The following is a 15,777-nucleotide window of genomic DNA, read 5'->3' on the forward strand; positions in this document are numbered from 1 at the left end:
TTTGTCCGTGATGTGTACACTGACACCTTCTCCACTACTGTCCAGTTGATGTGGATAGGGGGGTGCTCCCTCTGCTGTTTCCTGAAGTCCACGAACATCTCCTTCGTTTTGTTGATGTTAAGTTCAATCTTGGTTTCATCAGACCAGATAATATTGTTTCTCATGGTCAGAGTCCATTAGGTGTCTTTTAGCAAATTCCAAGCTGGCTGTCATGTGCCTTTTACTGAGGAGTAGCTTCTGTCTGGCCACTACCATAAAGACCTGATTGGTGGAGAGCTTCAGAGATGGTTGTCCTTCTGAAAGGTTCTCCCATCTCCACAGAAGAACACTGGAGCTCATTCATAGTGACCATCAGGTTCTTGGTCACCTCCCTGACCAAGGCTCTTCTCCCCCGATTGCTCAGTTTGGTTGGGTGGCCAGCTCTAGGAAGATTCTTGGTGGTTCCAAACTTAAGAATGGAGGCCACTCTATCTTACAGTGCACCTTCAATGCTGAAGAAATGTTTTGGTACCCTATCTTGTGCCTCGACACAATCCTGTCTCAGCGTTCTACGGACAATTCCTTCAACCTCATGACTTGGTTTTTGCTCTGACATGCACTGTTAACTGACATTATATCAACAGGTGTGTGCCTTTCCAAATCATGTCCAATCAATTGAATTTACCACATGTGGACTCCAATCAAGTTAGGGAAACTTCTAAAAGATGATCAATTGAAACAGGATGCACCTGACCTCAATTTCAGGTCTCATAGCAAGTGTATGAATACTTATGTAAATAGGGTATTTGTTTTGTATGTTTAATAAATTTGCTAAAACCTGTGTTCGCTTTGTCATTATGGGGTATTGTGAGCAGATTGATGAGGAAAAAATATAGGGCATAGAGCATAGTGGTAACACATTAGGAATTCAACAAACTTCTGGCTGTCTTTGAGTGGGTGAAAAGGTTGAAATCACATTGATCAACATCTCAACCAAATATTACCCACATTTCAACGTTGAAATGACGTGCTGTGTCCAGTGAACTGTATGCAGTAAACATGGTTGTTTTGGGGATTCAGACCGCTAAAGGTTGGCCCGTGGCAAAAACTTCCAGAACGTGGGATGCTGAGCCAAGCAGTTAGAGGCTGTATATATTCCATCCCAGGACTAAGATTAGTATCAGTACAATTACAAATTACATCAAACTTTGATAAACCATATCAAATTCCCATTGTGTATTGTATTCCCAAACTGTCCTACTATTGAGGGCTGAAGGGAGTGATTAGATGCATGTATTTTCTGAGGTGAGAACAGGACCTGATTACACACCTATAAACACACAGCACTCCAGGGAGTGATTAGATGCATGTATTTTTTGAGGTGAGGACAGGACCTGATTACACACCTATAAACACACAGCACTCCAGGGAGTGATTAGATGCATGTATTTTTTGAGGTGAGAACAGGACCTGATTACACACCTATAAACACACAGCACTCCAGGGAGTGATTAGATGCATGTATTTTCTGAGGTGAGAACAGGACCTGATTACACACCTATAAACACACAGCACTCCAGGGGGTGATGTGTTTGTCTCTCTAAGAAGACCATGTTTCCATTCGCAGGTGAACACCAACTCAGCCAGCCTGTGCAAGATATCAGCTTGACTACGACCTGACGTTAGTTCATTTTCTTGCCCCACTAAGGAAAATTACAACAACAAAAAAGAACAAAAATAAAGATTTGGCACTTTTTTCTGCTAAACAATCTGACATAATATAGTAATATGAATTACATGTAGGGAAATATTTCCTGTTGAAGAGTCCAAGGCAACATTTATGTATTCAACTGAGGGAAAGACATGGAAGACATCTGATTTCATAATCTTCGTCATTATTATTGCCATTATAAATCAGACATTGTAATAGAAAGCCATACCAAAACAAAGTCCTCAGTATTACAGTGCCTATTATCAGTATTTTATGACAGTAACCATCTAGATATACTTCAACAGCATTGATAGACAGAAGAACAACAAAACAATTTACTACAAAAATATGTTGTTCATTCAGAGATAGACTATGGAAAAGATAAAACGCTGAAAAGTTATGAAAATAAATATTTTCTGTGTTGAGTAATTATTTTCTATATCTTGGAACTTTGACCCATATTGCATGTTTTTGTTGTTTTATTCATCTATAAAGAAAAGTCACTAAAAGCCAGATGACTTTGCAGAAAGTAGTTTGGTTTGATAAAGACATCATTCTGTTCCTATGGTAGTGTCCAGGTTCTTTCCTAAAGTAACAGTGTTGGACTTGGTCCTTCATTTCATTGCAGAATTGCATATTGGTGCATTTTCCTTTCATTACTTGACCGCTCCATGACTTATGTGCATAACTATTTGGCTCCTTCATATTGAGACTGTCTGGTCCCTAAAAAATGCAGTCTATTGGAAATGCCAATGCTTTTGGCATGGATATCAGTTTTCATTTTTACCACCAACTCAATTAAAACAAAGAAAATTCCTCATCAGTTACACAACTCTTTTTCATATAAAACACCACTCCTTTAAAAAAATCCTGCAAAAACATTTCTTTAAAAATTAAAGGCTCAGTCTACCAATAAGTCAATAGCTTTTTAAACGTTTTTTCTTGAGTATTCTTGTAATACTGTAATATAACACTGTTTTTCTTAATACTGGAGTTTCCCTAGCAAAGTGGACCATTTAAATATTAACCAGACTATCTTTGTTAACAGACTGAGATGTGCTACAAGTAAAGTGCAGCTTGTTTCTATACCTTATTCACTTCAGAAAAACTGATAGTGATTGTAGTCTGAACCATAGAAAAAGCTGCAGCTAATTTTGTAGTGACAGTCTACGCATTGTGAACCTTCAGCAGCCAAAACACTCCTTCAATAGTGACACTCAACAGCACATAAACCAAAAGAACTCACACCGAGGAGACAAACAATAATAGCACGGGCTTAATAAGATGGTTTTTCTGACCATGCGATTTGACCAGGACATTCTGGGCCTGAGCATCTCAATACACCTCTCTCTGAACAATACCACACAGAACACAAATACTGTAGTCCAGTTCTATGCACCAGTGCTATGTAGTGAGTGACTGCTCCAGTGAAGTACAATGCACTTTTCTTATATTTTCTACAGCGCAGTGCAAGACAGTGCAAAGTGGGGGGAGGAAAATCACAGTTTGTTTGAACTCAAAACTTCAAAAAGGTAGGTGTATGTAAGCCGTGGTCCCTCACTTCTCCCACTTGTTGTTCTCGGGATTGTTCCTCAGAGGACTAGTGGAACAAAGACCTGGGCGTTAACATGTGACGTGTTCAAGGTCAGGAAGTGTGTCCACAACCACAAGACCTGGAAGAAAATTGAAAAGCACTTGCAGTTTGAACACAATAACCTCCACGTATTGCATTCAATAGTCTGAGTCTTATGAGTGTTTTCAGCCTGATCGAGTGATCAGAGCTAGTGATTAGAGTCCTCTATCCTCTCCCATACACTGTCTCTATCCTCCCAAAGAGTCTCCCCCAAAAGTATCCCAACAAGAGTAGTAAACTCCACATAAAAAATAATAAGTACACAGAAAACAATAAGTAAATCACATGATGGTAGTGTGGTGTTTCCTAGTAGTTCTGTTTGTTGCAGGTTGGTGCCTCAGCATTCAAAACCACACACAGGTTGTTCCCCTGCTCCCTCCGGTTACAGCCGGCCGACCTTGGCGTCCCCGATGGCACCCCAGACGTCAAAAACAAATTCATCCGGGAAGGCGAAGTCACCAAGAGTCTCGTCCAACGCCTCGGCAAACTCATCTGGGTTCTTTTTGTCCTTCCCCAGCTCCACCATTGTAGCAGCTGACAGTGAGGGGTCAACCACAGCACAACAAAGTAATAGGAAGTTAAATAGTTAACCAAATAGCTACCGAGACTATTTGCATTGACCCTTTTTGCCTCATCACATACATTTATTATTTTGTCACTTTATTCCTAGTCAAATGTACACATCGACTCAGTACTGGTACCCTGTGTATGTTGCCAAGTTATCCTTACTCATTGTGTATCTATTATTACATGTTTTACTTTTCTATTATTTCTATCTCTGCATTGTTGGGAAAGGTCCGTGTGAGTTAGCATTTCACCATTAGTCTACACCTGTTGCTTACGAAGCATGTAACAAATAACATTTGATTTGAAGTGGCAACACACAAGTCACCACTGCTAACAGGAGCTGCATGTGTGAATCACATTCACACATATACACACACCGTCTCCCTTACCCAGCTCACTGTCTCTGATGCCCATGTAACTCTCCAGGAGGTCATCCACTTTCTCTATGGCCTTCTCCTCAAACGCAGAGGGCTGACAAACAAATACCACAAACATTGTCATGACCTGAAAAAATGTTAACCTTATTAATGGCAATAGAAGAGCCAACACACACTCACCAGCTCCTCCACCGTGGCTGGGCCTTTGGAGCGTAAACGCAGGGTGCCCTTCCCTGTCCCCAGCTGGGTTCCTGAGCCAGCCCGGGCCCCTGCTGACCTCTGGCTGATCATGTCTACAGGTAAGGGAGACAACATGACTTTGACAGTGTGACAAAACTCATATGTTCATATTTATATAATTGACAATATCTTACATTTCTTTCACTTACAAGGTAGTAGCTGTTCCAAAATACAGCCCTCTTCTGTACAAAAATAATTCTGTCATATCCTGTGAAGTTTTCCATGGAAAACTTGGTTTTCCAAGTTTTCTCTTTCTTTCTCTCTCTCGGAGGACCTGAGCCCTAGGACCGTGCCCCAGGACTACCTGACATGATGGCTCCTTGCTGTCCCCAGTCCACCTGACTGTGCTGCTGCTCCAGTTTCAACTGTTCTGCCTTATTATTATTTGACCATGCTGGTCATTTATGAACATTTGAACATCTTGGTCATGTTCTGTTATAATCTCTACCCGGCACAGCCAGAAGAGGACTGGCCACCCCACATAGCCCGGTTCCTCTCTAGGTTTCTTCCTAGGTTTTGGCCTTTCTAGGGAGTTTTTCCTAGCCACCGTGCTTTTACACCTGCATTGTTTGCTGTTTGGGGTTTTAGGCTGGGTTTCTGTACAGCACTTTGAGATATCAGCTGATGTACGAAGGGCTATATAAATAAATTTGATTTGATTTGATTTGCATAACATGTCAAAGGAGCATCAGGTTTCCAACCTCCTAATTATATATCTAGCCAGTCAATGATAATATAAGAGCAATTAGTAAAAGGCATTACAAAGTTTGATTACTGCTGACTCATTCCTAAATATAATCTGTCACACCATAATATGATTCATAATTACTGTGTCAGCACACACAATCTCTCATACACACACATACACAAACCCACCGAAGGCTTTCAAGGGCTCCACCATCTTGAGAACAAAGTCCTTCCCCTTGGGCAGCTCCTTGAGCATCTTGGCCACCTCGTAGTGTCGACAGCCAATGAGACTGTGGCCGTTGATGGACTCAATCATGTCTCCCACGTTGATGACCTGGATCTGATGGACCACGCTACCCTCCCTTATTCTCTGGAAGGGTCAGGATGAGACAAAGGAAAAATCCACCATTTCACACAATCAGCCAATTTGGCAGTGGGCAACATAAACAACTCTATAATGTGCATAGGCAACTAACTAACATCTTATATTCAGTCTACTGTACATTTCACACTGTCGCTGCAATTGAGGCTCTGCGTTTCAAACGCTCCCATTTTGTTCTATTTTTAGTCCTCTGTGTGTGATGCTGATGCATTTCCTTCCACTGCCAGACCTATCAGAGATGACAGACACAGACGACTGATATCCTAGCCAGTAACCATGCCCACCTTGATGAAGGCGTATCCAGCTCCATTATCAGTGATGGTCAACCCCAGGGCATCCTCCCCCTTGAACACCTCCACCTCCTTCCTCTGGCCTTTGATATGGGCGAAAATAAAGTCCTCCAGCCCAATCTGACCCCCCAATAACTTGTCCATGTCCACCTTGTGAGTGTTCAGAGTGCAGAACATCACCTGAAGAGTTAGAAAGTGAGTCAGTAAAGGGATAAACTGAAGCAGATCTCTCTCTCACACACACACACACACACACGTCATATTGTTCACCTCTGGTGGTGCGATCCCAAAGGCCTCTCCGATCTTGGTGTAGAGCTCTCGCACGTTGCTGAAGCCCTCGATGCGTCCCGTGGGGCTACCGTGTGCTAGCTGGGTGTGGAAGATCAGACGAGGTCTCAGGCTGGTGGGTGGGGGTGGCAGACCCTCCTGGGTAGTACCCTCCCCGAGCCCCACCCCACCTCCATCCAGGCCGTCCATTCCTGGGACATTAAGACCCGCTCGGATCGGCTCGGCTTCCTCGTTCTCCACTAGTGGAGATGCTTTCTTCCTTCTACCCAATCCAAGAGGCATTTTGATCCTTCTGTCCGTCTGTGGAAGTGAACAGATGCTGCTTTGGTAGGTAGCCAAAGGTCCTGTCCAGCATAGGACTCTCTCTCTCAAGTCTTCTTCCACCTGATGATTCACCAGTGAACCACAGCTATCTCTTGATGGTGGTCGTTGTAGCTAGCTACTGCTGTTGTTGGGACAATAACTTCAACTGTATGGCAACTAGACATTCAGAGTGCATCTGTGAACAGATTGTGACAGGTTAGTTAAACAGTATCACAATACAATGGAAGATAGCTTTCAAAAACGAGTACCAAACCACCCAGGAGCTAACTTGCCAGCAAGCTAGCTCACCCTTAAAACACTTATTCTGCCTACTTGTCTTGCCATCAAGTTACATGGCATTAGATAAAATGATAAACCTCTAAACTTGAATCAGAGATTGCACTTAATTTGACACACCTATTTTTTTAAACAGATTGCCAGCTAGGTAGCTAACTTGTTAGCTAGTTAGCTTGTTGGCTAACACAATATTAGCTTCTAGCTAGCTGAGAATGAAGGAATATAGCAGTCAAGGTAAGCATCTTACCAGAGCTTTAGCTAACTCGCTGTACGAGGTGATTGATTCAAGCCAGACGTGGAATGGAACATCAAAACACTAGGTTACTTCTTGATCCAAAGGTTGTGAAAGTAAAGTTACATCGCATTTGAATCGCTAGTCTTGTGAGATACGCTAACAAGAAAATGAGAGGAAAGGATGATCTGATGGGTATGTAATGTTGTTCAGCAGAGGTGTTTTCATTAGATAGCACAGCCACAAAGTAAAATTGGCTATGTCGAGAGAATTTTTTAAAAAGGAAAACAAAAATGTGCTTTTGGGTTTTTATTTATGTTTTGGGGTTAGGCATGAGGTTAGCAATGAGGTTAAGGATAGGTTTAAAATCAGATTTTAAGAAGAGCAATAGTAGAAACAGGCGGGGTTATTACTTTGCGGCTGTGGTAACAATTGACGACTGCAGGGGTGGGACTTCAGCACTGTATAATGGCCTCCTCCACTATAGGATTCCTCTCCTCGTCTCTAGCTCTTCGATGCCCCCTACTGTAAGGCAGGTTTTTTCAACCCTCTGTCCTAGGAATTCCAATAGTCCTCCTGGCATGAATAATTAATCTACACTGCCTGTAATGCATTTTATTATCTATCTAGTATAGATGACAGACAGGCTTTTACTAAAAATGCTCAGCTTTTGATTCTAACTTGTAACAGATTCAGTTCCCATATGTCTCTCACTCCATTTAACCCCTGGATGTGGATGTGTGTTTTTCAGAAGATTGCTTGTTTGACAATCTGCTCCAGGTATAACAAAATACACTCTGTTACAATGGTGCTTTGATCCCAATCCAGTTAGCTAGTCCCTAGTTGGCAAAATGCACTCTGTTACAATGGTGCTTTGATCCCAATCCAGTTAGCTAGTCCCTAGTTGGCAAAATGCACTCTGTTACAATGGTGCTTTGATCCCAATCCAGTTAGCTAGTCCCTAGTTGGCAAAATGCACTCTGTTACAATGGTGCTTTGATCCCAATCCAGTTAGCTAGTCCCTAGTTGGCAAAATGCACTCTGTTACAATGGTGCTTTGATCCCAATCCAGTTAGCTAGTCCCTAGTTGGCAAAATGCACTCTGTTACAATGGTACTTTGATCCCAATCCAGTTAGCGAGTCCGTAGTTGGCAAAATGCACTCTGTTACAATGGTACTTTGATCCCAATCCAGTTAGCTAGTCCCTAGTTGGCAAAATGCACTCTGTTACAATGGTACTTTGATCCCAATCCAGTTAGCTAGTCGGCAAAATGCACTCTGTTACAATGGTGCTTTGATCCCAATCCATTTAGCGAGTCCCTAGATGGCAAAATGCACTCTGTTACAATGGTGCTTTGATCCCAATCCAGTTAGCGAGTCCCTAGATGGCAAAATGCACTCTGTTACAATGGTGCTTTGATCCCAATCCAGTTAGCGAGTCCCTAGATGGCAAAATGCACTCTGTTACAATGGTGCTTTGATCCCAATCCAGTTAGCGAGTCCCTAGTTGGCAAAATGCACTCTGTTACAATGGTACTTTGATCCCAATCCAGTTAGCTAGTCGGCAAAATGCACTCTGTTACAATGGTACTTTGATCCCAATCCAGTTAGCTAGTCGGCAAAATGCACTCTGTTACAATGGTGCTTTGATCCCAATCCAGTTAGCTAGTCCCTAGTTGGCAAAATGGTTGCATGTGTAAAATAACTGTGTTGTCAAATCAAATCAAACATTGTCACATTTTTTAAATTGTACCTTTATTTAACTAGGCAAGTCAGTTAAGAACAAATTCTTAATTTCAATGACGTCCTAGGAACAGTGGGTTAACTGCCTTGTTCAGGGGCAGAACGACAGATTTGTACCTTGTCAGCTCGGGGATTTCAACTTGCAACCTTTCAGTTACTTGTCCAACACTCTAACCACTATTTTAATTTCACCTTTATTTAACCAGGTAGGCTAGTTGAGAACAAGTTCTCATTTACAACTGCGACCTGGCCAAGATACAGCATAGCAGTGTGAACAGACAACAACACAGAGTTACACATGGAGTAAACAATTAACAAGTCAATAACAGAGTAGAAAAAAAGTCTATATACATTGTGTGCAAAAGGCATGAGGAGGTAGGCGAATAATTACAATTTTGCAGATTAACACTGGAGTGATAAATGATCAGATGGTCATGTACAGGTAGAGATACTGGTGTGCAAAAGAGCAGAAAATTAAATAAATATAAACAGTATGGGGATGAGGTAGGTACATTGGGTGGGCTATTTACCGATGGACTATGTACAGCTGCAGCGATCGGTTAGCTGCTCTGATAGCAGATGTTTGAAGTTGGTGAGGGAGATAAGTCTCCAACTTCAGCGATTTTAGCAATTCGTTCCAGTCACAGGCAGCAGAGAACTGGAACGAAAGGCGGCCAAATGAGGTGTTGGCTTTAGGGATGATCAGTGAGATACACCTGCTGGAGCGCGTGCTACGGATGGGTGTTGCCATCGTGACCAGTGAACTGAGATAAGGCTGAGCTTTACCTAGCATGGACTTTTAGATGACCTGGAGCCAGTGGGTCTGGCGACAAATATGTAGCGAGGGCCAGCCGACTAGAGCATACAGGTCGCAGTGGTGGGTGGTATAAGGTACTTTAGTAACAAAACAGATGGCATATAAACTGCATCCAGTTTGCTGAGTAGAATATTGAAAGCTATTTTGTAGATGACATCGCCGAAGTCGAGGATCGGTAGGATTCTCAGCTAGTCAGTTTTACTAGGGTAAGTTTGGCGGCATGTTGAAAAAAAAGCCAACTCTAGATTTGATTCTAGATGTTTGATACGAGTCTGGAAGGAGTGTTTACAGTCTAGCCAGACACCTAGGTACTTATAGATGTCCACATTTTTATTTTTCCTTTATTTAACTAGGCAGGTCAGTTAAGAACAAATTCTTATGGAACAGTGGGTAAACTGCCGGTTCATGGGCAGAACGACAGATTTGTACCTTGTCAGCTCGGGGGTTTGAACTTTCAACCTTTCAGTTACTAGTCCAACGCTCTAACCACTAGGCTACCCTGCCGCCCCATATTCTAGGTCAGAACCATCCACGGTGGTGATGCTAGTCGGGCGTGCGGATGCAGGCAGGGAACGGTTGAAAACCATGCATTTGGTTTTACTAGCGTTTAAGAGCAGTTGGAGGCCACGGAAGGAGTGTTGTATGGCATTGAAGCTCGTTTGGAGGTTAGATAGCACAGTGTCCAAGGAAGGGCCAGAAGTATACAAAAGGTGTTGTCTGCGTAGAGGTGGATCAGGGAATCGCCCGCAGCAAGAGCAACATCATTGATATATACAGAGAAAAGAGTCGGCCTGAGAATTGAACCCTGTGGCACCCCCATAGAGACTGCCAGAGGAGAGGACAACATGCCCTCCGATTTGACAGGCTACGCTGCCGCCCCGATGCGCCGACTACCACAAATGTGGACTTACAAACCCTTAAACAAACAGTGCAAATAAACTAAAGTAAAAAAATAACTAAAAAGTAACACAATAACAAGGCTGAATACAGGGGGTGACCAATACAATTTGATACAGAGTCAGTGTGCAGGAAAGCAAAAAGTAGCTGGTTCGCGCTCCACGTGGAGCAGAACTAAATCCACTCAACCTGCCCGCTTGACCCTATCCCCTCCTCTCTTCTCCAGACCATTTCCGGAGACCTTCTCCCTTACCTCACCTCGCTCATCAACTCATCCCTGACCGCTGGCTACGTCCCTTCCGTCTTCAAGAGAGCGAGAGTTGCACCCCTTCTGAAAAAACCTACACTCGATCCCTCCGATGTCAACAATTACAGACCAGTATCCCTTCTTTCTTTTCTCTCCAAAACTCTTGAACGTGCCGTCCTTGGCCAGCTCTCCCGCTATCTCTCTCTGGATGACCTTCTTGATCCAAATCAGTCAGGTTTCAAGACTAGTCATTCAACTGAGACTGCTCTCCTCTGTATCACGGAGGCGCTCCGCACTGCTAAAGCTAACTCTCTCTCCTCTGCTCTCATCCTTCTAGATCTATCGGCTGCCTTCGATACTGTGAACCATCAGATCCTCCTCTCCACCCTCTCAGAGTTGGGCATCTCCGGCGCGGCCCACGCTTGGATTGCGTCCTACCTGACAGGTCGCTCCTACCAGGTGGCGTGGCGAGAATCTGTCTCCTCACCACGCGCTCTCACCACTGGTGTCCCCCAGGGCTCTGTTCTTGGCCCTCTCCTATTCTCGCTATACACCAAGTCACTTGGCTCTGTCATAACCTCACATGGTCTCTCTTATCATTGCTATGCAGACAACACACAATTAATCTTCTCCTTTCCCCCTTCTGATGACCAGGTGGCGAATCGCATCTCTGCATGTCTGGCAGACATATCAGTGTGGATGACGGATCACCACCTCAAGCTGAACCTCGGCAAGACGGAGCTACTCTTCCTCCCGGGGAAGGACTGCCCGTTCCATGATCTCGCCATCACGGTTGACAACTCCATTGTGTCCTCCTCCCAGAGCTCCAAGAACCTTGGCGTGATCCTGGACAACACCCTGTCATTCTCAACCAACATCAAGGCGGTGGCCCGTTCCTGTAGGTTCATGCTCTACAACATCCGCAGAGTACGACCCTGCCTCACACAGGAAGCGGCGCAGGTCCTAATCCAGGCACTTGTCATCTCCCGTCTGGATTACTGCAACTCGCTGTTGGCTGGGCTCCCTGCCTGTGCCATTAAACCCCTTCAACTCATCCAGAACGCCGCAGCCCGTCTGGTGTTCAACCTTCCCAAGTTCTCTCACGTCACCCCGCTCCTCCGTTCTCTCCACTGGCTTCCAGTTGAAGCTCGCATCCGCTACAAGACCATGGTGCTTGCCTACGGAGCTGTGAGGGGAACGGCACCTCAGTACCTCCAGGCTCTGATCAGGCCCTACACCCAAACAAGGGCACTGCGTTCATCCACCTCTGGCCTGCTCGCCTCCCTACCACTGAGGGAGTACAGCTCCCGCTCAGCCCAGTCAAAACTGTTCGCTGCCCTGGCCCCCCAATGGTGGAACAAACTCCCTCACGACGCCAGGACAGCGGAGTCAATCACCACCTTCCGGAGACACCTGAAACCCCACCTCTTTAAGGAATACCTAGGATAGGATAAGTAATCCCTCTCACCCCCCTTAAGATTTAGATGCACTATTGTAAAGTGACTGTTCCACTGGATGTCATAAGGTGAATGCACCAATCTGTAAGTCGCTCTGGATAAGAGCGTCTGCTAAATGACTTAAATGTAATGTAAATGTACTTTAAAAAGTTTGACATGGGGCTAAATAAGACAGAACTACATCATTTTGTACAATTTTATTTGATATTTACAAGTTTGCCTGTCTTTGCAACAATAAAATACCTCATTTGTTCAAAGGATAGGACAAATAAAATAAAATGTTCAGTTTCATACAAATTAAAAGCAGATTGCTAACACCTATTTGTCAAATACAATTCTGGGTGCCTAATAATAATAATAATAATAATAATAATAATAATACAGAATGTCTGCAAATTTTATAAAAACTATTTAAACTTTTCCATCAAAGGAAAACATTTGCAAATAAAGCAAATATTTTTTTGCAAAAAAGTTAAACTGAGATTACACATCTCTACATTCATGTTAAACCACATTTATCTGTTAAAATTAAATAAGAGTGGAACTCCACTTGGAGTGGAATGATAAATGGGTAAGTGTTGACTGATCATTACAACCTCAATGACAATCAAATTCACTACATTTCGCAACAGAAACAATTTAGCGTTTGAGAACCAAACAGCATGAAACGATGCAGGACCTACCTGAATTTGTCCAATAAAAACAAAGTTACAAAACATTTTCCATTTGGCGTAAAACTTTTGTGCAACAGAATCAGCGTAATGAATGCACCCCAGGTTAAAATATGTATTTCAAGTACTTGAAAATGTAACATTATTCAAATAATGCAGACATTAACAATTACAACTGACTCACTACTTGGCTATTTTACAGTTTATCAACTGTCATTTTTGGAATGATTTTCTTATTTACCACAGATGCTTAGGCTTGCTTTATCTCAGACAATTGCTTCAAAAATCAGTTCACTACATACTTTAGGCTGCGTTCACACAGGCAGCCCACTTCTGATCTTTTTCTCACTAATTTGGTGTTTTGACCAAACACATCCAATCTTTTCGCAGCAGATCTTTTTCAGAGCTGATCTTATTGGTCAAAATACAATTTAGTGGGAAAAAAATCTCAGAATTGGGGCCCGACTAAACGCAGCCATATTAGACAAGTCATTGTATGCTCTGCAGTGTGTAAGAAGTACAGGGTATGACAAAATAAAAAGAATGAAGATTATCCTAACAGAAATGGTTTGCATAGAGGTTCCGAAGTAGCAGTAGATATTAGTTTCACAGCTTTAACAGAGTTAAAGAGAGAATTTAAACTGCTAAAATGCACTGCTGTTTTGAATAGCTTCTAGAGTGTCACTGCAGAGTAAACACACCTACAAGTTTCACTGGAAAATGGGCATACAAGTCCATCATACTTACAACAATAGTGATCCTCAAGCTAAATGTAAGGGGTCCTACAGAGGTCAAAACACATCACACCATCTTCTTATAGTATTTCACAATAAGATGGTGCATGTTTGTCTATACACACACACATACACACAAGGTCAATCTCGAATGCGTGACGTAACATTTTGCACAAAATAGATAACGTGCCCTTGAATAACTAAAATCTATTCAACTGGAGAAGCTCCACTGCATGGCCAAAAGTATATGAACACCTGCTTGATAAACATCTTGGGCATTAATATAGACTTGGTCCCTCCCTTTGCTGCTATAACAGCCTCCACTCTTCTGGGAAGGCTTTACACCAGATGTTGGAACATTGGAAGCAAGTCCCCGCAGCATTCACAAGAGCATTAGTGAGGTCAGCCAACGGTGTTGGGCGATTAGACCTGGGTCAGCGTGCCAATTCATACCGACGGTGTTCAATAGAGTTGAGGACAGGGCTCTATGCAGGCCAGTCAAGTTCTTCCACACTGATCTTGACAAACCATTTCTGTATGGACCTTGCTTTGTGCACAGGTGCATTGTCATGCTGGAACAGGAAAGGGCCTTCCCCAAACTGTTGCCACAGAATAGGAAGCACAGAATCGCCTAGAATGTCATTGTCTGCTGTAGCGTCAAGATTTCCCTTCAATGGAACTAAGGGGCCTAGCACGAACCATGAAAAAAAAGCCCCAGACCATTATTCCTCCTCCACCAAAGTTTACAGTTGGCACTATGAAGCCGGCCAGGTAGTGTTCTCTTGGCATTCGCCAAATCCAGATTGTCCATCGGACTGCCAGATGATGAAGCATGTTTCATCACTCCAGAGAACGTGTTTCCACTGCTCCAGAGTCCAATGGCGGTGATCTTTACACCACTCCAGCTGATGCTTGGCATTGCGCATAGTGATCTTGTGTGCGGCTGCTCGGCCATGGAAACCCATGTCATGAAGCTCTCGATGAACAGTTATTGTACTGACTTTGCTTCCAGAGGCCGTTTGAAACTCAGTAGTGAGTAGTGCAAACCTGCTTCAGTGGCCCTGTTCTGTGAGCTTGTGTGGCCTACCACTTCGGGGCTGAGCGGTTGTGGCTCCTAGATGTTTCCACTTTACAATAAAAGCATTTACAGTTGACTGGGGCAGCTCTAGCAGGGCAGAAATTTGACGAACTGACTTGTTGGAAAGTTGGCATCCTATGACGATGTCACATTGAATGTCACTGAGCTCTTCAGTATGGGCCATTCTACTGCCAATGTTTGTCTATTGAGACTGCATAGCTGTGTGCTTGAGTTTATACACCTGTCAGAAATAAGTGTGCCTGAAATAGCCAAATCCACTCATTTGAAGGGTTGTCCACTCACTTTTGGCCATGTAGTGTATCAAGTATGTGGAATCTGTAGGGAGTTACTTGGAGTGAATTCCTAAAAACATTTATTCATAACTCATTCTCTGGGTTAGTTTGAACATGATTTGCAAGTTGTGCTCAAGAATCCCCAGTTTTGCCCCTCCCATTTAAGCTGAAAGGATTTTCTGAATTCTATTTGCTCTAGTTCCCCAACATAATTCAGTTTCAGAATCTCTCACATACTGCTATTATTTTGCAGTGAGGTAACACCAAAGATATATTCGGACCCCTGGACATTTTCCAAATGTTGTTATGTTAGTCTTATTCTAAAAATGGATTAAATAAAAAATCCTCAGCAATTTACACACAATACCCCATAATAACAATGCAAAAACAGTTATTTTTTATGTTACCAAAAGTATTACCTAGAAAACAGAAATACCTTATTTACATAAGTATTCAGACCCTTTTATGAGACTCGAAATTGAGCTCAGGTGCATCTTGTTTCCATTTATTATCCTTGAGATGTGTCTACAATTTGGAGTCCACCTGTGGTAAATTCAATTGATTAGATTTGGAAAGGCACATAACTGTCTATAAAAAGGTTGCACAGTTGGCAGTGCATGTCACAGCAAAAACCAAGCCATGAGGTTGAAGAAATTGTCCATAGAGCTCTGAGACAGGATTGCATCAAGGCACAGATCTGGGGAAGGCTACCAAAAAGGGTCCCCAAGAACACAGTGCCCTCCATCATTCTTAAATGGAAGAAGTGTGGAACCACCGAGACTGTTCCAAGAGCTGGCCGCCCAGCCAAACTGAGCAAATGGGGCGAAAAGGGCCTTGGTCAGGGAGGTGACCAA

At 43.2% G+C, this 15,777-nt stretch overlaps 1 protein-coding gene and 1 pseudogene across 1 annotated transcript; both read right to left on the reverse strand.

The window, feature by feature from the left end:
* The window catches only part of LOC123998976, an 899,899-nt pseudogene that overhangs the window by 849,896 nt on the left and 34,226 nt on the right, over positions 1 to 15,777 (reverse strand).
* On the reverse strand, positions 1,863 to 7,227 carry LOC123998943 (PDZ domain-containing protein GIPC1-like). Its single transcript, XM_046304203.1, has 7 exons — positions 7,002 to 7,227; positions 6,137 to 6,653; positions 5,861 to 6,046; positions 5,384 to 5,564; positions 4,448 to 4,560; positions 4,280 to 4,361; positions 1,863 to 3,857 (listed from the first exon to the last, which is right to left on the reverse strand). Exons 2-7 carry the CDS (start codon positions 6,434 to 6,436, stop codon positions 3,706 to 3,708), a joined length of 1,014 nt encoding a protein of 337 aa, XP_046160159.1. The 5' UTR covers positions 6,437 to 6,653; positions 7,002 to 7,227; the 3' UTR covers positions 1,863 to 3,705.

Source organism: Oncorhynchus gorbuscha, linkage group LG16 (assembly GCF_021184085.1).
Source record: "Oncorhynchus gorbuscha isolate QuinsamMale2020 ecotype Even-year linkage group LG16, OgorEven_v1.0, whole genome shotgun sequence".
Taxonomy (NCBI): Eukaryota; Metazoa; Chordata; class Actinopteri; order Salmoniformes; family Salmonidae; genus Oncorhynchus; species Oncorhynchus gorbuscha.

What these genes read in the sequence shown, in the direction of transcription:
- LOC123998943 (XM_046304203.1), bottom strand. Translation starts at nt 6,436, where the DNA reads ATGCCTCTTGGATTGGGTAGAAGGAAGAAAGCATCTCCACTAGTGGAG. An exon ending in GGAGCCCTTGAAAGCCTTCG is followed by an intron (nt 4,561 to 5,383) that starts GTGGGTTTGTGT and finishes CCTTACCTGTAG; the next exon opens with ACATGATCAGCCAGAGGTCA. An exon ending in CAGCCACGGTGGAGGAGCTG is followed by an intron (nt 4,362 to 4,447) that starts GTGAGTGTGTGT and finishes TTTGTTTGTCAG; the next exon opens with CCCTCTGCGTTTGAGGAGAA.